This window comes from Argiope bruennichi, chromosome 3, assembly GCF_947563725.1.
Source record: "Argiope bruennichi chromosome 3, qqArgBrue1.1, whole genome shotgun sequence".
Taxonomy (NCBI): domain Eukaryota; kingdom Metazoa; phylum Arthropoda; class Arachnida; order Araneae; family Araneidae; genus Argiope; species Argiope bruennichi.
The window spans coordinates 629,912-654,250 of NC_079153.1; the positions used below are offsets into that span (position 1 = coordinate 629,912).

General features: G+C 24.8%; 2 protein-coding genes across 2 annotated transcripts in view; one reads left to right on the top strand and one right to left on the bottom strand.

Annotated features, from left to right (window-relative positions):
* Nucleotides 1–2,670, top strand: part of LOC129964278 (SPARC-like) — a 49,818-nt gene extending 47,148 nt beyond the window's left edge. Inside the window, exon 8 of the mRNA XM_056079032.1 lies at nucleotides 2,337–2,670. Within this exon, the coding sequence (XP_055935007.1) occupies nucleotides 2,337–2,377 (41 nt within the window). The 3' untranslated portion in view covers nucleotides 2,378–2,670. The remainder of the gene's footprint in view (nucleotides 1–2,336) is intronic.
* Nucleotides 2,671–2,829: 159 nt separating this feature from the next.
* On the bottom strand, nucleotides 2,830–24,264 carry LOC129964279 (uncharacterized). Its single transcript, XM_056079033.1, has 8 exons — nucleotides 23,907–24,264; nucleotides 23,208–23,256; nucleotides 18,452–18,618; nucleotides 17,767–17,828; nucleotides 16,860–16,973; nucleotides 14,073–14,217; nucleotides 9,232–9,372; nucleotides 2,830–6,293 (listed from the first exon to the last, which is right to left on the bottom strand). Exons 1-7 carry the CDS (start codon nucleotides 23,945–23,947, stop codon nucleotides 9,267–9,269), a joined length of 684 nt encoding a protein of 227 aa, XP_055935008.1. The 5' UTR covers nucleotides 23,948–24,264; the 3' UTR covers nucleotides 2,830–6,293; nucleotides 9,232–9,266.
* Nucleotides 24,265–24,339: the final 75 nt, after the last annotated feature.

The following is a 24,339-nucleotide window of genomic DNA, read 5'->3' on the forward strand; positions in this document are numbered from 1 at the left end:
TATTTCTTCTCCTTTGGTACTCAAGCAAACTCGGTAACGTGTTAACTAATAAAGCGATACAATTATTAGTTAACTTGACTACACCTCCATCAATCAGATGATAACTGTGATAGCTAAATTATAGAATAAAATTTATTTCGTATTGATATTTTTACGTTTAATTTTATATAAATATGTCAAAATATGAAAATAATAGCCTGTTGTACAATGGGAATGCCATAAGAAGAATCATAAATGATAGATGGACAATAACTATTTTTTAAATGAATTAATGGATGCTTTTATAGTTTCAAACCGTTCAATTTAAAAAAAAAAATCCAACGTTTTTAATATTAACTCTCGTAAATTTCATTGAGAAATTTATTCTTAACAAAGCAGCCTATTGTGATGCAAACAGCATATTTTTTGCCGGTTTAACACTCATTGTTCATAACAGGAGAAATAACGATGCATTAACATCGAACACCTAAAATAAATTCAATGTATAGATAAAGCACATAACAAGACTAGCCTTCTCCTTACAAGAATTTTCTTACCTTTCTCCTTGTTGCATCTTTGTGTTATGCTTTAATGATCATGGCTAACTGTTCAAAAATGGATCGTTTCACTGATTTATTAATCAAAGTGATAAAATCCTCTCATGGAAATACTATTAAGCATTGCAAATCTTCTTTGTTTCAAAGAGAAAAGAATTTCACGAATTCATTTGGTACTCTGTAATCAAATTTCATGTAAAAAAATGTCCCCCCCCCATCCAAGCATTACATAAAGATTGTTGCTATCTAAAAACTAATTTTCTAATATCAAAGTAGAAATCAGAACGTTGCATTCATTTTCTATATAATGGAAAACTAATTTTTCTTATAATCGGCAACACATTCCCCTTTTAATTCAAAGAAATGTCTGCGAGAACTGTTTTCATTCACTCCAATGTTGATGCTATCTCTCTCCCCCTGCATAAAATGGTGAATCCTAGATGAGACAATTAACACCTTGCATGACATTGGCGAATGAAATACTGATCTCTGGTGTGAATTTAGCACTTTTATTGAATCTATCAAGCAATTCTTGAAATTTAGCAACGGATACTAGAAAAAGCGAATTTTTTTTAGATGTCTTATTTTCAATCGACTGAAATCAAAATGCAGTCACAAAACCACGCATCAAGTTTCACATATTTAATTCAACGCGTTTCTGAGTTTACATGTTTGTGAAAATATAGACCAACAGAAAGTCAACTCCTTGTCAGATTTCATGCCTCATTTGATGTGGCAGTTGAATCAGTATGCCAAATTTCGTTCATCTAAAACTCTTTGTTTTGCTCACTTATATTCGAACACCCAAATATAGTTTCTCTGAATTGATTTCAAACAAAATTGAATAGAATTCAACAAATTTGATTTAAAGATTTGACACAAAATTTCATCTTTCTGTTCAAAGTATTTCTTTAGTTATCTTTATGTCACAGACAGATTTATGCCAAAAACGTGTTTTTCAAACACATTTTTCTCGAAACTTGGTTAACAGAACATAGATCTAAAACTTGGTGAAACATCAAACTCTTAAGTTCGAATATTTCCATGATACAATACTCTCTGTACAACTTTTCTTTATATGCAATTTAACATAATTCTCAAATACCAAAAATTCTTTATTGAAGAAAAATGGTGAATTATTTCAGATTTACCAGTTTATTTCAGATTTACCAGTCAAAAATTCTTCCACTAGGGAAAAATATCAACTATTAGAGATTCTTTTTATTGGATGGGGGGTGGGTACTTTAATAATTATGACGAATATTATATGAATGTTTTCAATATTTCTGTTACAATATTCTGTTTTTTTAATAAATAAAAAATTGTGGCTTATTAAATTAAATAGGAAGAATTATTATAGAATAAACAATACACAATTGTTTCCTGTCCCATCTAGACTTTATGATAGCCTTAGTTATAATATATCCACTATTGCTATTGTTTCTTCTTGCAAAGAAACTGACTTTCAAAAATTTAATCATCCCAGTGAGGTGAACTACAACAAAGATTTCTAAAGCTGTACAAATAACCAAAGGTGCCTTAACATCAATTTTTTTTTTTTTTTTAATATTTCCACATAAGAAGGGCACTTCTAATAGACAGTTAAAAATAACTTTTGTAGGCCATAGGAAACCTGACATTTCTAATAAACATCAATTGAAATCTTATAAATATCCAAAATTACTAGTTTTCAAGATGGATTTACATTAATATTTTTGTTTTTTCATTTTTAAGCTTTTTATTATATTATCAATTAGAAAAACGTTTCTTTATTTGCTAAATTTAAGTATTTGGTTTCAGATGAGATTCAAGATAAGTGTGAGCTCATGCATAGAGGATAAAATGTTTGAATGATGAATGAAAGAAGCATTCAAATGAGAGCTTATTTGCTGACATTGACATCCAATTCAAATAGTAGAAATACTCATAATTGCAGTTTTTAACGCTTATATGGTACGAATTTATCAAAATGCTTACAGGGAGAAAAAAAAATATATTGAAACTTTCCTCGATTTACTCAAGATTTTTAATACAATTCTTAGTGTTTGATCAAATTTCTGTCACTGCCATGTATTTTGACAATCTGTATGTAATTTTTATAAAAACCAATAAAAGTTATTACTTTTTTCATAGACATTTTTATTTAATATTTTCAATATGTAACAAATTGTGTTTGATATACAACTATATTTATCAATTCTTTGAATTACAAATTTTTGCAGCTTGAAAAACAAGTTGTGTGAATTAAAATATGATTATGATTTCTACACATTCTTTGATTTTTTTTTTCGTAACACAAAAGGAAAAAATGGGGTGAGCCTTAGGGTGAATATAAATGGGTGAAATATAGAGGAATGAGAACAGTCCTCTTGATGACTGAGATTAAAGTTATTATACACCAGGAAGTGCAGGAAATACAAACTTAAATACAATTAAAGGGAGGAGGATAGTGAAACCTCTTTGATCTCAAAACTAACTTTTCAGGCATTCAAGTATTCCAAAAGTGTGAGGGGACAGGGGGAAAAAGATACACTGTGATCATTGAAATTTATTTCTTTGAAGGTTTCAATTCTAAGTAATTTAAAGGGGGGGGGCAAGAAGTGGGAAATATACAAATCACATCTTTAGAAGTACAGCTAATAAGCAACGTGGCAAAATGAGTAGAAAAATAATTTTCAACATTAAAACAAAATCACCAAGGAAATAATATGATGATGAAATTCCATTTTTTTAAAAGTATAACTGTTTTTAAAAAATTATCTATTAAAAATATATATTATATTAAAATTTTATTTTAGCCTCCATGTTGCTTTTAAGTAGGCTGAAAATGCCAACATAAAATTCAGTAGATTAAAATAAACAATTTTATTTCACAATTTTGACATATTTCTTTAGAATTATAGTTTTGGCTCAATTATGGGAAATTTTAGGCAAAAGTAGTGAAATTAAAAGAAGAACAATTGAAAGGGGAAGGTGAAGAAAGAATAAATAAATTTATTTTTGAATTACTATTATGTTACTAAGAGATCTGTAGAGGTTTCACTGCACAAATGGATGAAGAGATTTTACAAATTGATTTACTTGACTGGTTACAGATGAACATTGACAATGGATACAAACACAGATTTGTTCTTCATAAATGTATACAAGAAAACCTGACAATCAAGAGAAAATGCATATACATAAACTTTTAAATAACAGTTGTGGAAAATATTAAAAAGAAAGAGTATCTTTGAAATAATTCATTATTATAAAGATTCAACAATTGATAAATGTGTTTTATTTACAGTAACATTGAAAAAATTTAGACACCCTTTCAGAGTTCTTCACCTTTTTGGTACAACAAATTTAAAACTTTAAAGATTAGTAACAAACAGTAAATTAATTTCATAAAATTCCATGCTTTTTACACAATCCTCTTCTGGATTTATTTTATTACCATTAATTTTAATAAATGAACATTAATATCTTTCAAATAATAAATGAATAAGAAAATATATATTTACAAACTAAAATACTGAAGAATGGAACTATACAATAAATTTAAATCCTTTCTTCAAGGGGGAAAAAAAATGTAAAATCAACCTATGATACAGATTTATTTAGCATTAAACAAGAAGTTGAAATAATACATATTACGGTCAATTCAGAAAATATCATTACTTAATCAAATGACGAATGCAATGAAGAAAAAATTCATAATTTTTCCCCCCTTACAGCAATTTTAAAGTCAAAATGAAGTTAAATATTTTAGGAAACTGAAAATAACCTTACAAAAGTATATAAACAAACAGAGAAAATATGCAATATAAAATTGTGGGAAGATTCAGTGATATGGTATTTTGAGAAGGCTGTTTTTAGAGGGGGAAGGGAAATAATTTAGAAATGTTTTAAAAATGCTCATCAGGCACAGCATGTTCCTACAAAAACAGCCTTTAAAAATAAATTCAAGATATGTAATTGTATCTATACATTCAGCAAAACTTTCCATAATTTGCTGTTATAAATATAAATGCAAGTAATGTGCTATTATAAAAAAAAACCTGATTTTAGAAATTAAATCAATTACAAAATTTTTTTATGAAAATTCATAAAAAAGCTGATTTATTTTTAAAAAAAAAAGAAACTGATTTCTGCATGCAATAATTATGAAAAATATACTATCATTCTAAATAATTTCAGCTGCCTTCAGTTCAAAATCTAGATATACTCTCTACATATATATAACTAGAAAAAAATTTCAAAAATTGTACAAAGAACACAAAAGCATAATGACAATATTTTAATAAAAACTTGAACTTTCCATTATTTTTAAATTAAAGTGAACTAGTAATGAAGATCAAACTTTCAAGACAGTTACAGATTTCTGTTATCTTAACACTTTGGAACACTATTTAAGAAAAATTTCATCAATTACTACTGTAATTTCATTATTTATATATTGTAAAAAATATTGTTTAATATTGAGTAATTATAATGAATTTTCTTTCTTTCATATAAATGAAAACCAGTAAGTTCCATATTCTTTAGTTAACAAATATTATATTTACTTGCATACAGATACACACACATACAAAATAATCTGATCTCATTGTTTCTAATACACATTTAAAAATTATTTCAGAAAAAGAATGTAAAATGATTTCAGAAATGAAAGGAAATTTCGACAAAAGGACATCTTTATAATTTGTTCTTCAAACATTTGCACTTGTTTTCATATTTTAAGCTTGCAAAAAAAAAAAAAAAAAAAAATCAAAAGCATTGTCTTAACAGACTAGTTTTAAACTAAATCCAAAAACCTGTTACTTAAGCCAAGATTCAATGAATAAATCAGCCTGATAAATAACAGATCATGATGCACACACAAGCTAGTATGCACACATACACAACAAAAAAATTATCTATTTATTTTTTTCAAAAACTTTTTCAGCAGATATATTAAACAACAAATGCAACTAAAAATGAGAGTTACAGTAATCATCAATCTTGTCACAAACTCAAGAAAATATAATGCTATATAACTCTTTGTAAATCTCTTTAAAAAAAAAGAGTTATGATTAATTTCCTTTATACCATGAAATATCTAGATTTTTTTCAATATAATACATCGAAAGCATATATTAAAAGCAATCATATTTACTTTTATTCTAAAAACATATTTCATGTCGAACAACTTTAATTTCGTTTCTCATGATCATAAAATTTGTAATATAAGTACTTCTGCAATTTATTTTATATTTGCTTCATTCTTTAACAGAAAAAAAAAATCAAATCAATTTTTTTTTTTTTTTTTTTTTGTTAACTTTACATATTGCAAATTGTGACAGGATTGGTGGGAGAAAGGGGAACTTTCATTTAAAGATTGAAAACAAAAGTACAAGCTAAAAATAAGCAAAGACATAACATACTTTACTGGAGAAAGTGCATTATATGCAAGTAAGTATAAGAATTGTTATTTATACAATAACTTGACAATATAATTTTGAAACAAAAAACTGCCTGAAATTAGAATTTTGAAAAAGCAATTTCATTTCTTCCACAACTGTAGAAAAATACACTTGTTAGAATTTTTCATACCATTTCATTGCAGACATCTTCAACCAAAATGCTTATCAGAGAAACATCCATCAATCTGAAAGGAGTTGGACCCTCCATAGACAATAGGCACATGTGCAATTTTTAAAATAAATTGGGAAGTTCATGTACAGTTACACTTGGCATATCTCTGCTTACAATAAGCTCTAGGTCGCCTAAAAACTATAAAAGAAAAATATTAATTTTTCACTACATTGAAAGGAAATTCAAGCTGGAAATCAGAGTAATTTGTAACAACTAATTAAATATTCTCTATAATTATACTAATGTATTTAAAATTAATGGTACATTACTGGACAAAATTAAAAACTAAAGAAGCTTCCATTTTGTTTCAATCCTAATTTTACTTCAATGAAATAAAGATGAATAATGATGAGTTTAGCAAGACCATAAATCTAAATATAATTATGAACTCAAAAGTATGAAATTCTGGATTATGATATTTTTTGTTCAACTTCAGATCACTTCACAAGTGATCGGATTAGCCAAAAAAGATTATTTCTTTATTTTTCTACAAATAGTGCCCAGAAATAAAATATGAATTAAATTAAAATTCATATGATGTTTTATTTACATACGTGCATTTTTTGATTCAAAACAATCACTCTTACAATTAGCTATTGCTCAAATCCGTACCTCTCATTAAAAAAAATTAAATAATAAATTATGAGTTAAAAATAAAAATAAAGCAAATGATTTCTCTCATTAGTACTAATTTCAATTATATTTTGACACAGTTTTTTTTTTTCAGACTATTTATCAAAATTCTTTTATGTCTGACTTTAAATCTATATTTAGGACAATTCGTAATATATATATTGTTTATTCTGTTAAGATGTTATAAACTATTTCTAGGTTTATTGAAATCTAAAAAAGTTTTTGAAATGCCACAAAGAATGGATGCTCGCAGAATGGCAAATCAATATTTCAACCCTTAGAACTGCTGTAAAAAACTCCAATGTCATACTTCAATACTAATGAAATATTTGTAAGAAGCAATAACAAGTGTTCTAAAGAACCTGTTTTTGGAACTCAGTTGTTTGGTCAGTTGAAAAAAAGAAAAAATCAATTTTGCATATACAGGTAATTGACATAAGAGTACAAAATTTTCAACAAAACTTTGGTGAAATTTCCATGATGGTTTACGTTGGCATTTCTAAAGATACTAGAATAATCTAACATAAGAAAAACACAAAAAAGCTAAAAACTTATTAATTAATACTGGATGATAAACTTTTTAATTATTCTCAGTTGATCACTAAAGTAGACACAATATACCAGCAGGACAACACAACTGCTTATTAAGAAAAAAAGAGTAAATAATGATATGAACACAGGCATATTTGAAATAGCTAATCTACTGCCTTGATCTTAACTACACTCAGAATCTTTAAAGTGCAAAAATTTATTATATTTATTACAGATAGCGATATTAAAACATGCCATACTCTAAACATGAAACTAGAAACCACTATGGAACCAAGATGGGAAAACTTTTGAAGTCTATGCCAAATTGCATGCTGAAAATAATTTTAAAAAATATTGATTCAACTTTGCATATGAGTTAAGAATTTAAATAATATTAATTTTTCAAAACTAATCAAGTTTATGTACCCTATAATTTTTCAACATTCATTCATTACACTACTATAAACGTGTTTCTATTTGTTTTTTGTTTCATTAATTTCATGCATAAAAAAAGTTTTTATATAACATGGTACAGAAATAAATAAACAAAAAAAAAAAAATGACAAAGATACAAATTAGAAATATTTAACCACTAAAAAACATTTCTGACTTCTTTTCACTTCTTAATGAAATAAAAAAAATTAATAAATTGTGTAAACTAAAATTTAAAGATTACTTCTATCAAAACCAGTGCACTGAAACTTTAGTTTCTCATGAACTTAATTCTAGTACAATATTTTGTAATGTTGAAAAACATATAGATTTGCCATTTAAAAAAAAAAAAATTAAAAAATCACAGCTATTATATGAAGACTTTTTTTTATGGCTTGGATCATACCACACTTCAAATATCTGCCATTTGCATGCCCAAGTGCAAGAATTTGCTAGAGTTAATGAACTGTAGTCTGTCCAATTTCTAGCATTTCCATGAATTTGATCAATTTATGTACTCATAACATTCTAGCAAATTTTAAGCGAGTGTAAAGTCATATGTGAATATATGCATTAATTAATAGAAGTTCTGCAGAATTAGACTGTGATGCAATTTGATACTATACCCCCTCTGTTCTAATATGGAATTTTTTCAATCAAAGGAGCAAATAAAATTATCATTAAAATAAAATATTATGAAGAGAAACCTGTTTATAACTCCAAATTTATGTTTTTTTACGCTATTCTTGTAAAAAGCTAACAACATATTTTCTTAAAAATTCTTTTAAGAAATACTTAGAATAAAGGAATGAGAAAAAATATTTATTAAAAGCTGCAGAATCTTCCAAACATTCAAAAGTAATTTCAAAAATCATTTGTAGCTAAATAATTTTTAAAAGTAGTAACTAAATACTTTATATATATATATAGAACAAGAAAATGGAATGACTATAAAGGAAAGGAAAGAAATTTACTTTAACCAATGGCATATCACTTCATTCCTCCAACTAACACTATCAAATCTCTTCTGTATATATGCATTATGATTGAATTTAAAATGTTTAATACTGTGTTTAATTATTTTTACAAAGAAACAGTTAAATACAGTACTAATTTAGGTAATCATTATGATGATGATGTAAAATAACTGATTTTATTTTACATCCTTTAAGAAAAATTTACATAGTGATTAAAATTTTTTCTCTACAATGAAACATTTAAAAAATATGACCTTCAAAAACATTTGTACCGTTTTAATGAATATAATATATGATAGTAATCTATAAATTTTCCAATATGATCATGACTAATAAATATTAATACTTGTCTATGCCAAACAATCAGATCTATACCAACTAATCAGATTTCATTTTTGAACGAATTTATGCTCCTGAAAAGGCAATTTAAACTCCCATTAAATAATATGTCTCTTTTAAAATAAAAGGAATTAATGACCAGAAAAAAAATTAAGAACACTTACTCTATGATCCCATGCATGCCATGCAATAAACAAGGTCAATAGTTGTTTTCTATATCTCTAACTGTATTATCCTGAATGACATTATCATCTAATTCTGAAGTTAACCTTTGCGTTTCGGCAATTATTTCTGATACATCAACACTGAAATAAATTTGAAAACAATCACTCTTCAAGACAGCTATAAGTTATACTCAAAAAGCAAAAAGAATGTGAAATAAAAACCATACCTTTAAAATATTATAAAAAGTAAGAATTAGCAATAAAATTTATCTTACTTCACTACAGGGCAGTTTATATATAACTTTACATTATTAGTTCAATTTCAAAAATATGCACACATTCACAATTTAATCTTTTTCTGTTTCAAAAGAAATATGTAAAATATTCCTTCATATAAATTATATTTGATTAATGTCTTAATTAGATAAAAGAATCATTTCTACAGTTACAAGCAAACCATATATGAAGGCTACAAAACATATAAAAATGGAAAATGATCATAAAAATCTTATGAAACTAGATTCTTATATTTTAATCCTTTTGAATAGATTTTTGCACGATTAAAATTTAAAATCTCATGTAAAAATGTTTCTTTCTATGATAACCTACATAAAAGTCATATTTAAACAATGTAGAATGAAGTCTGATCTCCGAGATATATAGGCCTGAAAGGATTGAAAAGTATATATTGAAAGTGTATTGAAGACCTACCTGAAAGGATTGAAAATTCCCGAGTTTAAATGACTTTGTAGGATAAGAAATAGTCATGAAATTGAAATAGAAGAGTACAGGTACTTACATTATAAACAATATTTGCTTCCAACATATTGGTCAAGTTCAAATATTAAAAAAATCTTCTGTATGAAATAATCTTAATGAATACAATATAAAATATTTCAAAGAATATATTTTTTAGATAATTTCATGAATAAGTCTTGAATTTTTGTGAGAAAATTTCTTTGAACTGCACTTAAATAATTGCTGGTCAGATGATCCAAGGGTAATAAATTTAAAAAAAAAATAACCCAGAAAATTGTTTCTTTACCAGAAAAATGAAAATACAAGAATTCAGATTTAATGCATGATAAAAAAAAAGTAATAGTAACGAAAATAATATATACTTATATATTGGCAAGGCAATGCTTTTGTCCCATTATTCAACTTTTTTATAAATTCTTTTTTAAAAAAATTTTGTACACAATACAAATTCCAAACAAAAGTATCCAGAAAAATATACATTTATGTTTTCATCACAAATGATATTTAAAATCATTTTTCTTATATACTTAATTAAAATCTTAAAACTACATTATTTTGCATGTTGAAGCAGAGAGGGCCTGGATATCACAGAAGTAACATAAAAAGCTATATAAGGGTTTTAAGATTTCTTTTATAGTATTTTCAGAAAATGACATTTTGTGCCATAATTTGATTTATGAAAATTGTGTACTTCAATTTATTCAAATAAAGATCATGTTCTTAAAACTCTAAACACAATTCAAATATTTCTATTATGTTATCATTTAATTTTAGACTTTCATATTTGCTTCCAAATCAATATTGTTCTTCTTATTTATTTAATGTTAGGAATAACATTTGCAACATTAGTTGATGTTAGCAATAAAACTGCAACAACAGTAGGATAAGAAGAATTCAGATACAAAAGTTTACAGCTTGTATTCATATAAAAAAAAAGAGAGAAAAATAGTGGGGGGGGGATAATATTGATCTTTTTTCCACATTCCGTCATTGATCTAAAATATTATAAGAGAACAATAGTGTTGTATAGAAAGATCCACGTTTTTTTCTCTTTATTCTGTAAGTGGGAGGTTAATACAGTCAATTTACTAAACTATAATACCTTTTGACTCATTCAATATATTATCAGTTTTTGAATGAATTTTTCAAGATATTCATTTTTAGAGAAAGAATGGCTTGAGAAAATATATAAATGAAATTTTTTGGATCTTTTTATGATTTTCTGGTGATTTAATGAGAAATTAACAGCATATATTTTCTACATTTTGAGAAATAAACCGATTCAACAAACCAATCAAGCAGTAATAATAATGAATTGAAATAAAAACTTTAATTTTGATGCCTACTATTTGTTCATTTTGGTTATTTTCAATTCTAAGAAAGCATTTTCCATTAGAAATATAAATATTTCAGGATTTCCATATTTATAGAAGAAAACAATTTCAATGACTTTTTTAGAAAATTAATGAGCCATAAATTTACTTACTTGCTAGCTTTTTATTTCTGAATGCTTAATAAAAGAACACTAAAAAGATCACTTCAGTTGTTCGTCTTCAGTTAATAAACTGAAACTTACAGCTCAAAGTGGATTTCAAGTTCACAATGCGATTCTTATTCTCAAGAAGTAATTCTAAAATTCTTATTCACTTCTTAGGAAGTTTCCCATTCTAAAAAAATTTGAAATATAATCTTCTCTTCTTGCTGGTGAACTTTTAAATATTACTAATATGATAAAAATAGGATCAAAATGCCATGCTGGCCATAGCTACTTACATTTATTAATAAAATTGAAAATTCTTTTTAAATTATCTCGTTCAATAGGTCAAAAATTTTTAATTTACTGATGGTTTATCTACTGAGATACATAAAATCTTTCTGAAATCCAATTTTTAGGTAGAACATGAACATTTTGTAAAATATTGTTAACTGTGGAATGGTGCATTAAAACTCAAGCCACTTATCTTGTTTCAATCTCCTTGTTTTACAATATATACATTCCAAAACAGAAAGTGTAAATTCATCTGTAAAGTTTCAAAGATTGGCTGAAGTATTAAGTATTAATCTATATACATTAAGATCAGTCAGACTCTTAAATAGAGCATTCTGAATGCATGGAACAATGCCAAATATAATTGCATCCTTACAAGAATTATATAAATAATAACTCCCCTACACTTCAATGATACAGAAAGAAATTATGGAAGATTGACAACTCTTCCATATCAACAGCTTTTTTCTGTTGGTGGAATTCTCAAAGCAAAACCAACGGTCCAACTGAATGTTATGAAAAGTGTGAAAATGTCAAGAAAAAAGAATACATGACAGCCACTTTATTAGTTTAAATTATGTTGCTCTTAAAAACAAGCTTTGAAACATGTTTTTAGAGTAGGGGTGAAAGGAGAAAGTTGGAACATTGCTTTCTTTCTGTTAAAAAAAAAAAAAGCTATTAATCAGAAAAGAAAAATTTAAATTGAAAAGTCACAGATATTAAAAAGGCCTAAAAGACTTGCCCGTTAAAATAGTTTAATTATATCAGGAATAAATTTTTTTAAAAAATTTGAAAAAATATCAGATTTTCTGTAATTCTATTTCAAAATGATTTAAACAAAAGGAAAAGTGTAATAAAAATTTTAGATTAATATTTGTGTACCGTTTGAAAAATTCACCATTGTTTAAAAAAACGGTTATTGAAAAATGACAATAAGTACTCTCCTATCTGTTCGAATTTAGACTCGGGAGGAGGGGACGGGTACCAATTAAAAATATGTTTTACGATTTCAGATGATATAATCATTAAAAAAAGTGGTGAAAATAAAATCTAAAAAATTTTTTACTTAATGTTGACTTGGTTTTCGAAAAAAACTAAATAGTAATTTCCCGAACGTAAATCATTGGAAAATGTGTTCAGAGAATTTAATTTTCACCTATACTTTTTAATTGATTATATAATGCTAAAATCAGAGAGCAAGATTTTTAAAATAGGATTTTTTTTTTATGAATTGAAAAAAAAAATCAAGTACTTTTCAGGAAGAGATGGGGGCAACAAATACAGCAAAATAAAATTCAAGAAGTTTCATGAACCATAGAAACTTTGTATTTGAATTCCTTCAGAATGATATGACTCAAAATGTACGAAATTTTATATTTAATTTTCACCAGAAATACACCTTAGAAAATTTGGCTTTTGATGCATTTATTTTACATTTTTTATATTAAAATAAAAATTAATAAAAAATAAAATAAAGCCTTAAATAAAGCTTTTGATATATATCTTATACATTATTAAATTGTCATTGAAGGCCAGCAGTGAAATAGCCTGTCATATAAATGGTCAAAGTTCGATTGAATATATGATGTATCTTATTTTTTTTTTTTTTTTTTTTGTTGTTGTTGTTAATATTTTTGGAAATTAACAATTTCAAGTTACAAATTAATATTATAATTTAGTATTTTTATTAAAATATTAATCAATCTTATTCATAATTTTTTTCATATAATTAATGTATATAGTTTTAATTTATTTTTAAATAGATAAAATTTAGAAAAAACTAATGGTGAAATAATAATTATAATTAATACACTCATTTAAAAGATAACAAACTTTCAAATTATTGGATTATAAGAATAATAAAATTTTATTCAATTTTAATTAACAGAACAGCCTGGAATTGTTAATTATTGAATACATAAGTAAAAATACAAAATTTTAACTTATTCATATTGTTCTCCGAAATAGATAATTTTTATTTGCATTAATATTTGCTTAGTTAGTTATAAACCAAGCAATGATATAATGAAATATATGACATTCATACAATTATTACTTATTATTATCTATGCATATTTTAGCATAAATGTTCAGGCAATATTTTTTTAGTGATTAGCAAATTGTAACGAGTAGTGATTTTGCATTTTCAAAATTTTATATAAATGTTATACACATACAATAAGTTATCCATATGCCTCATTTCAGTAACTTTTTCAAAGTAGCAGTGGAAAGAACATGATTCCATTGATTGTCAGGATCAGATATCATTTGCTATAGTAATTATTCTCTTAATTATGAAGGAAATAAAACAAACCTGGTGAAATCTCCATCCCATTCTAATCCATTGCTGTTTGAAAGAGGTGATGATCTGTAAGAATTATTAGTATTATTAGTATTTTCTGCTAGCACCGTCCACTGGAGCTCTTCTGTAGCACCAAAGTTGGATGAGGAATGAAAACCTAGGAAAATAAATTGAAATTTCACATCTGGTGAATTTTACTAGATTTTAAAGTAAAAAGGTTATAAATCTTACAATATAGCTACTGATTAGGTTTCAAGACTTAAATGTTTCAAAATTTCAATCAAAATTAATTACTATCAAAATTATTCTAATCCATATTAAAAAGAAAATTAACAAAAATTCTGAAAAAAGGTTAAGATATAAATATAAAAAAATAAAACTACACAATAAAATAAGTATATTTAAGTTCATGTTTCTAATATAAATGTATTTAATGAACCAAGATTTTTCAAAAATCTGTTTAAACAACTACTCAAAATTTAAAATTCAGGATATGGATAGGATATTCACTTATTATCATTAAATTCTGAGAATAATTTGTTATCCTTAAATTATAATTTGATATTTTAAAAAATACAATATAAATAAAATATAAAATTATGATCCATAATCAATAAAGAGAAACAATATAATTTTATTTTAATGTTAAATTAAAACAAATAACAAAATGTTGAAGTAATAAAATAACATTAAACATTAATATTAATGATATTAAGAAGTAATAAAAAATAATTTTTCATTTATATATATAAAATATTTTTGTTAAATGAATTTTAAAAAAAGCAATAATAATAGATTTTACTTTAATTAGCTCTTAACTTTTTTAAACAAAACACATTTAAAAAAAACTCTAATCTAGAATCAAAAGGATAATAGAAATTTACAACAGTATTTATAGGGGGGTAATGGCAAATTTATAAGCTTTGAATTTACGTTTCTTTTCAATAACCCTAATTTTGAATACACAATGATTATAACTTTTGATAGAAAGAATTATGAACATTTCAATATATATATATATATATATATATTAAAAAAAAGACTAAATCACTAAGATGGTATTGAAATAATCATACAATCAATTTGTATTGAAACAATTTTGCTCCAGGTATCTTGCAATAAAATTTGGATAAAATTGTTTAAGAGTCAATGAATATGGAAAAGAGGAGAGAATCTAAAATAACAAACTAATAGGAGATTATTCTTTGATAAACAATCCATGTGCATTGTAATAAACAAACATTTAAAGTAATTCATTTAACTAATTACCATTTATGTAAGATAACCTGCTATGAAAGCAGATAATCTGAAAATGGTTGTAATTGACATCAAGAATTTTTATGAACTGAAATATGCAGTATACAATTTGATATTCATATTATTTTGACAAATTTAATGAATTAATTTCTGGAATTTCAAATATTCTATTTAAATTATGAAGCTTCATATTGAAATTAGGCAAGGAATTCGGCCATCAAAGTTTAATAAGGAAAAAGATTTACATAATATAATTGCAACTTTAAAATATTTTATACATCTTAACACAAAAATCAATAGAAAACAATAATTCACCACAGTAATAAAATAATTATCTTTAAATACTTTTTATATTTTTAATACTTCAATGAATTAAAAAAAAAACTTTTAACATTCTCTTTTTGAATATATATATTCAAATTTCTTAAATTAAAGAGCAAAGAAGTAAAGGCAAATATTAAACAGATGTTTAAAGGAAAGAATCATTATGATTTTACAAATTCCTGATGCAATATACTTTAAAAAGCAATCAAACTGCATAAAACGTTGGGAATTTTAGTAATCATCTAAAGAAAAGAAAATTCTGAGATAGCCAGATAGATTTAGTTTAAAAATTTCATTTAATACTTTTCATAATGTCAGAGAGAGGGGAAAAAAATAGAGTTTACATTAATTTCAATTTTTTCTATTTACTTTTTTGCTAATCATTGTACATGCCATATATATGATATTCTGAGCAATATATAAGTAATTTATCTGCATTTTCCCTCGCAAATGCTTCAAACCTATTTTTAATATATAAAAATTCAATTTTGTAGAAAAATGTGTATACACATTACTAATCTGTGCTTTAATTAGAGATGGAATTCAAAAGTTGAAGTTAGAAAGATAAATAACAAAATTAAGAATTTCAAAATGAGAAGTACTTTTTTTTTATTCATGAATAATTTTGTTTGGTTTGGTTGGGACATATGGAACAAAGGCCATTATTTGATAATTTGTAAATTCTGTGCTAAACAAATTAGTGAAAAGTAGTAAATTGGCATAGTTGAAACAATGTTAGTATTAATGTCAAAATTTTGTCATGTTTATTATGAAATAATAAAAATGAAAACAGTTCAAAATTATAAAAATTATTTACATGTAAGAACAAAACATAATGGCATCTATTAGTCTTTTATTTATTAGTATGCATTATATGTGAAGTATAGTTATAAAGTCTCAAATACTAAATTTACAATGTAAGCATTTAATTAGAATATAAATAATTCAACATGAATGTTAACCAACTAATCCTATCAATAAGGAGCATTAAAAATATAGAAATTAAAACTTAAATTATTAAATTTTATTAAAACTATTTATAACAATTAATGCTTTATAAAATAAATGTGGTGTACAAAACATCCCTGTCAATTCAATAAAAATAATTCAACATAAATGGAAATAATTCCACTGGATATGAATACTCATTAAATTACTTTTAATGGTTTAATGAGAATACAAGCAATTTGTAAATGCACATATTGAATTAAAAATTACCAATTTCATTTTCCCATTCCAGATCAACAGAAGAACCAGGAGTTGCTCCAGTGCTTAATTGATCCCATTTTTGGCTGCCAGCATTGCTGTAAGTGTCAGCATAAGAGTTTTCTCCTATAAGGAACATTCATTCAGACACAATATTGGATTTAAATACATGAGATAAATGCATTACTTAACTAATGACAGAATTCTGAAGTAAAAATATTTCAAATATTACATTTAACAATTCTACTCAGAATTACATCATCTCAATAGCAAAAAAATTGAAATTTGATCTATATACTTGTATATGCATATTTGCAAGTCCTAAGTGGCATGACAAATTTCATCAAAATGTATACAGAATAATGACACATTTACTATTCAAATATCTTTTAATAAGTATTAAATATGATTTATAAAAGAAGTAAAGTTTATATATAATATAATAAATTTTATTAACTCCCCAGGAAATGAAATATTTTGATATGATTTTGAACATTTGGAGGATTCAAGAGATTTTTAAATAATGAATTAAAAATAAAGTTTGAAATTATTTCAGAAATGAAATACAGATTTATGATAATTCTCATTTATGATCAGTAAGAAGGAAAATAAAAAATACCTATGGTAAACCCCAAATAAAATAGAATAAGTTTTTTTGTTAACAACAAATGCTTAGGTTTAAATATACAAAGCAACCCAGAAAATTTCGAGCAAAATTAATAAAACCAAGCAGGGCTAAATATTCTAAATAAAGGTCTCACTACTTTATTTAGAAGATATACAATCAAAATACATCTAAAGTATTTTTTTCCCCTCCAAATGTATACTGAATCAAATGAAACAGTAGAATGGCCGCTCAAAATATCATTTTCAGATATTGCAGTAAAACAAAATTTTTTAAACAGCTTAAATTACTTACTATTTAAAAGTGGCATAATAGAATCAACAGGTGACTTCATATTCTTAAGATGGTTCAGAGCTCTGAAAATAATGTCCCAAATCAAATTCATATAGTATTTTACTCCAGACGTAAAACAAATTTTGCTTGCATGTATGCACAGATTAGCTGCACATAATTTTCACTCACATACTGATTTAGATCTTATGCATTTCACTTACAAAGAACTAAAATAAATTAACTTTCCCACTTAATAAATAAACATTTTTAAAAACAAGTTCTTAACCTGAGGTGCAGAAAACAAATCTATATATTATTTCACTAATTATAAAATGACAAAAAGAAAAAATTAAAAAATCATATTTCAAGAAGTTGTATATCAAAATGAATTACTTTATGCTTTCATGTATGAAAACATTTTTTTTTTACGGAAAGAAAATTATTAAATATAATAAAATATAGGATACTACTTAATAAAATAAGTTATTTAAATTTTAAAAGTTGTATGATTTTAGTTATAAGATATTAAAGAAAATTTTTATTAGAATTTCCTGTCTTAAAATGTTTATGACAGTAATCTTCAGTAGACAGTAGTATAAAATGACAAATGACAGTAATCTTCTATGAATTACAAAAAAGTTAAATTAATTTTTCTCTTTTTGTTAAGCAGATTAAACTACAGTAATGAATAACTTAGAAGATGTACCCAGAAAACATTTCATTTTCATTCTTTAGCCAACCAAAATTTGTCCTTTTGCAATTAAATTTAGCAGGTTTGACATTTTCAGAAGCTCCATCATTACCATAGGTGGGCGTTTGAGTTGTTTCTTCAGCTCTTTGCTCAAGCTCCAAAAATTCTTCATCTTGAGGTACCTGTTGGTTTATTAATTCATGGTATGTTAAGTATTTTATAATTTTAACAGATAACTGAAATAAACTAAAATATGATAAAAATCTTAATTCCTCCTTATTTCATTCCTTTCAGCTATATTTGGAATGAAAGAGATTTTTGATAAGAAACAGGACAATTTTGGTCAATCCTTTTTTACCTTTTATTCTCAAATAGGAGATATGGAAAAAATACAATAAAAATTTTAAATTTTGATAAAACGTTCATATTTTAGACCAACATTCTTCCCTTTATTTAAGGGAAGGAATTATGATTACGTAACATACATATTAATTCAAAACACAAATCGTTAGATGAAATTTGGCATGCAGCTTTTATGCTATAAATGTAGATTTTAATCAAATTTTGGATCGCATCTATTAACAAGAAGGTTGTGAGTATGTGAACAAAACTGAAATAAATAAATAAAATATATAAAAAATTAATAAACTAAATATGCAATATGGATGAAATCTGAAAAGTGGTTTTTATTCCAAATCTTTAATTTTATATTCAATTTTAAACCAAATGCATCCAAGGATAGACTTTATGTTTATTAGTATGAATGTGACAATGATAATTCAAGAATGCAATAAGGAACATAAATGAAATTTAGATTACTGTGCATCAAATATCTTTATCAACAGGGAATACTGTAAATGATTTTTTCATTTGAAAGGTAAAATTCAGTAATTCAGATGATTTTGTAATTAATTTGTAGGGAGGGTATATGATTATTTTATGCTTATACTTTTTAGAACTGTTAAGGTAACAAACAGATGCTAGGCTTGTACAAGCACCAATATTTGGAATAATAATAAAGTAAAATGTATTCAGTTTAATGATCAAATACATTTTTCAGTTTAAATTAAAGTTTTTCAATTTTACAGTAAAAATGAGCCATATTGGAAGCCTCATTATAAAAACAGATCTTCAGGAACTTAGTAATTAAAATAATTACTTCTTAATAATTTATATAACTTGAATAAAACAAAATTTTTCACTTTTATTCTATTAATTATGAAATGCAAGAAATTTGAGAAAAAAAACTTAATAAAGGAATAGAACAACTGCTTAACAGGATCATCAATTTTAGATTTATGAATAGAAAGTCAATTAATATAACTGCCAACAACATCTAATAAATCACAGTTAAATTATATGATCTAGTAAGTATAATTTTAACTTTTACCACTCTTTTTTCTTTTTCATACAAAAAAAAAGTATAAATGAATCAATTTGAAACGTATCTCCATATTTATAGCAAAATTATCTGCAAAAATAGTTTATAGAAATAAATAAATAAAATAAAATAAGGAAACAATTGCTTAAAAGGAAGAAATAATACAAAATTTACTTCCATAAATTGGTCTATTTAAGGGCTTCCTCAAATAACAAAACTGATTATTTAACAGGAAAAAATTTTTGGGAAAAAAAAAAAAGGACATATTTGAATACAATCAAAGTTGTAGAAAATAAAATAAGTTACCCATTTGAGGAAATGATCATGAACAAATTGCTTCACATCAACATTTCATCCAATCAATAAATAAAAACTGCAAACCAAATAAAAACTGCAATGAAAACTATTTTAAATATAAAATGAAAATAAGTGAATTGAAAATCATGCAAAGGAGTAAATTAAATAAAAAATAAAGCAAAATTCTAAAAAAGTGAATTGCAAACAAAAGTAAATAAATTCAAGTACATGGCAGTCTTAAATTAACTCTATCTAGTCCAGTTAATTTGAAAAGTATATTGATTTATGATCTTCAAATTAATTAATTAACAAAATATTTGAAATTCAATGATTTGATGGAAAGTATATATATATATATATATATATGCAAAGCATGTATATATATTTTACTTAATTATTCTTAAAAGTTTTTAATAGAAAATGCAATAATGAAATGAAGGTGGAAATAAAGAATTGTTTCATATATATTTTATTTTTATATTAAATGCAGATTAATTGTTTGGCAGGGGAAAATATGAATTTAAAAGCTAAGGTTTACTTGAAGAAATTCTCTTGTTAACAAAAACAAACAATCAAATAGATCTAAATACACACAACATGGATTTATTGCGACTCCAAATAAAAAAGTCTTCAAAATTAGAGTGAAGTAAAAATTGGACATAATTTTAAATAATTCAGCATATGAATGTTACAGTCAATGTGATTGGCTGTTATTAATTATAACTATTAATCATTATAATTACTAATGGTAGTAGTTAACAATACCAACAACCAATTAGAATGACCATGAAATACTAAATTAAGTAGCAATGCTTAATTTAGTATCAATGTTAATTTAGTATCAATTAATAACTGATCAATGTTATAAAACAATAAATACTTTTTACTAGTTATTAAAAATAATAACTGATTAAATAGCTGAGCATAACGTTAATGTGATGTACATACATATTTTAAAACTATATCATTACTAAGGCAAAGAATAATTTTGAAAAATGATTGTTAAATAGTACTAAGTACAATGACTAGGATATTTAACAATTTTGCAATTTTCATGTTTTCAAATAATTTCATTTGGCAAAAAAAAAAAAAAAAAAAAAAAGCAACATTAGAAACAATTATTTACCATGTTTTTTAAATGATTGCGTAGTTTGGGTTATATTTTGAGAAGGCAGGCAGTTCAAGAATTACTACAGTTACTTTTCTTAATCAATAAATGAAAGTTCAGTTAGATCAAGACAATAACTTTTCACTTAACCTTTCTAGTGAATTTACTTTTCATTAAACTAAAATGTCTGTTTAATTATTGACATTAGAAAGAAACTACAATCATGAAAAGAAATATTCATGGGAAGTAAGGAATTTTCGTGAGATATCTTGGATGGAAGATTCAATACATTTTTTATAAAATCTTAACCAATAACAGTTTTATAGAATTTTTTTTAGCTCAAAACTTTACATGAATTTCTATTTACAGAATACAAGAATGGCCTGTAAAGCATATAGTCTATTCTTTCTCAGTAATGGACTTCCTATAATAATATTAATTAATAATAATATTTTACAGAATATTACCCCACAACTTATTGGATTTTCAAAAATGGACCCATGGAAAAAAATAAAAATGCTATCAAGACTAAGTAATGTACTTTTGAATCTCACTTTACTTTAAATTTTTAATAAAAAAATAACACTTGCATTTTTGATTTAAGAAAATTAACTATTTGTAGGTTTTTGATTTCCTGACATTGAACGAAATTACATTTAATAAATTATCTATCAATTTATAAAAGCAATAAAAGTTGCTTTATCATCTGGAGTAGGATTCAAACTATTAAGCTTGATGACAGTATTTCTTTAGAAGTAACTTTCTTCAGCATGCAGTTTATTTAACGCTTACCTCTTTGGAAATGCATTTAATTTCTTTTCATAATAAATTGGCCTTGCTAAAATTCCTAATAAATTTAATAAATATGTTCATTAGAAATATATTTATTCTAAGAAAATCAACATAAATTAAATTATTAGGGAGATGATTCTTGAAATTCCATCACATATCTACAAAATTTAAATAATATGATCATATCTTTGATTCAAATAGAATACACTAAGGATTTGTTGCTAAATTCAGGAACTGAATAATAACTAAGAAAGTTTTGTTAAAATAATATTAAATTTTAATCCTTTAGAGTTGCAATAAAAATAATTTCACTTTTCACATTTGTCAAGTTATCATTTCAAAAAAAAAAAAAAAAAAAAAAAACTTATTGGCAATTATAATGAAGTATTAAGTCTAACCAGACAAAACTCATAAAAGTTAAGTAAACCTTAACAAAAAAAAAAAAAAAAATTACAAGGAAAAATCCAGAATGCAATCATTATGACACTACAGAATAGGATTAATTTATTTCATATAATTAAAAGTCACAATTAACAGATACTATTAAAAATGTTATTCAGACAAAATTATTTTGAAGTAAAATAGCAAAAAGATTAAAGTTTTAAAACCAACAATTAAAATAAATAAATAATCAATTTTTTCCAATTAATGAAAAAAGCATCGGATATTTAAGAATTATATTTTTAAAGCTAATACATTTAACTGGCAAGAAATTTTATAAAAACTATTTGATCATTCAGAAAACAAATCTATATAATGCACAACATTTATAGATAAAACAGATACATTTTCAACACTATTACAAATGACTTTTAACTTCCTATAACTTTTAAAATCATGATTTAAACTATAAAAAATATGAAAATGCCCCTAAAGTGAGTAAATTATATTTATTATTATTTCTGCATAGGCAATCTTCAAAAATCTAATCTAAATTCCAATTAATTATGATGAGAAGAAAAGAATCCAGGAACTAAGTAGAAATCTATAATATCAATAGAATCCAGAGAAATTTCAAGTACTAATGAAACATTTCATTGAATATTATTTAGCAGCAAAAATTTTATTCTGAAAACTTTAAAATATTAGTTATTAGAAATTCATTCAGTTATGTAAATCCAAGTTTATATAATTAAAAGTTAAATTAAGAAAGGGGAAAATTATCTCTAAATCTAGAACAAAAAAGCATATACCTCTTGAGATTTTCCAATCATGAAAAACTTTCTTCTTTTGGTTGGTTTCCTAAAATTAAAAATAACCATTTAGAAAGAGCCACAGTGAAAAACAATTGTTTCACTGAAAGAGAAGTTGAATTTATCAACATAACAACACAAACTGTTGCTTCATACACAGAATTTAATCAATATTTTTATTTTCACAAGGTAGTAATAATAAATAATTGTATTATATTAATTATTACTGCCAACTCGAATGGTCTAGAATAATAAGAATGTGCTGAGAACTTATGACATAAGACATTATGTGTGATATTCATGCTGATGTCAGGGTGAGAAATAAAAAAATAAACAGATGACAAGAAAAATAACAAATTCATACCTAAAAACTTAATTTTTTAAATTTGATTGAACTGATCGTTGAATAAACTTTTAACACCATAATTTTTTTAACTAATATATGAAATCAAAGAGCTTAAAACAAGTAACTAAAATACATCAAATGCTGTAAAATTAAATATTTATTATAAAGAAATAATCTAGAATTGCTGTCGCAATATGTCGATTACCGCCTTCATCAAGTTTCATATTTTGTAAATCACATTTAAAATAATCATATTGCTGATTAAAACAAAGAAATGGTGCTTATGATAAATCATTCAAGCTTTTATTGTAAACATGCTTTTTTAAGGTTAATCTTTGTAGATGACCATTTACCGTATATTGTTCTTTGTGAAACATCCAAAACAAGTCCCCATAGCCTTAATGAATCTTATTTAAATAAGAGCGAAAGTAAATTTAACACATAATATTTCATTTCAAATGACATGGACAAATGAAAAATTTAGATTTGCAGCCATTATTAACAGCAACAGGAAAGCGATCGAAATCAGAGCAAAAAATAACAGAAGAGCGCAAAGGTGTTTTTAAAATGTCAGGTGTATCCTTTTATTAGCGAATAAAATAAGAATATGATTATCATTCTTGTCGGGCCATTCATAACAGGTAGGGATATTTTTGTCGACTACAGAAAATTGATTTTAAGGAACAGAAAACCAGCTGATGAAAAGAAAGCAAAAACAGTTTTCCAGTTATAGTTAAGTTGTTGTTTGATAAAACAAAAAAAAAACAGATGAAGCCGGTCAGAATA

What these genes read in the sequence shown, in the direction of transcription:
- LOC129964279 (XM_056079033.1), bottom strand. Translation starts at nt 23,947, where the DNA reads ATGGGGACTTGTTTTGGATGTTTCACAAAGAACAATATACG. An exon ending in TATTATGCCACTTTTAAATA is followed by an intron (nt 16,974 to 17,766) that starts GTAAGTAATTTA and finishes TGTTCCTTATAG; the next exon opens with GAGAAAACTCTTATGCTGAC. An exon ending in GGAATGGGAAAATGAAATTG is followed by an intron (nt 14,218 to 16,859) that starts GTAATTTTTAAT and finishes TTATTTTCCTAG; the next exon opens with GTTTTCATTCCTCATCCAAC.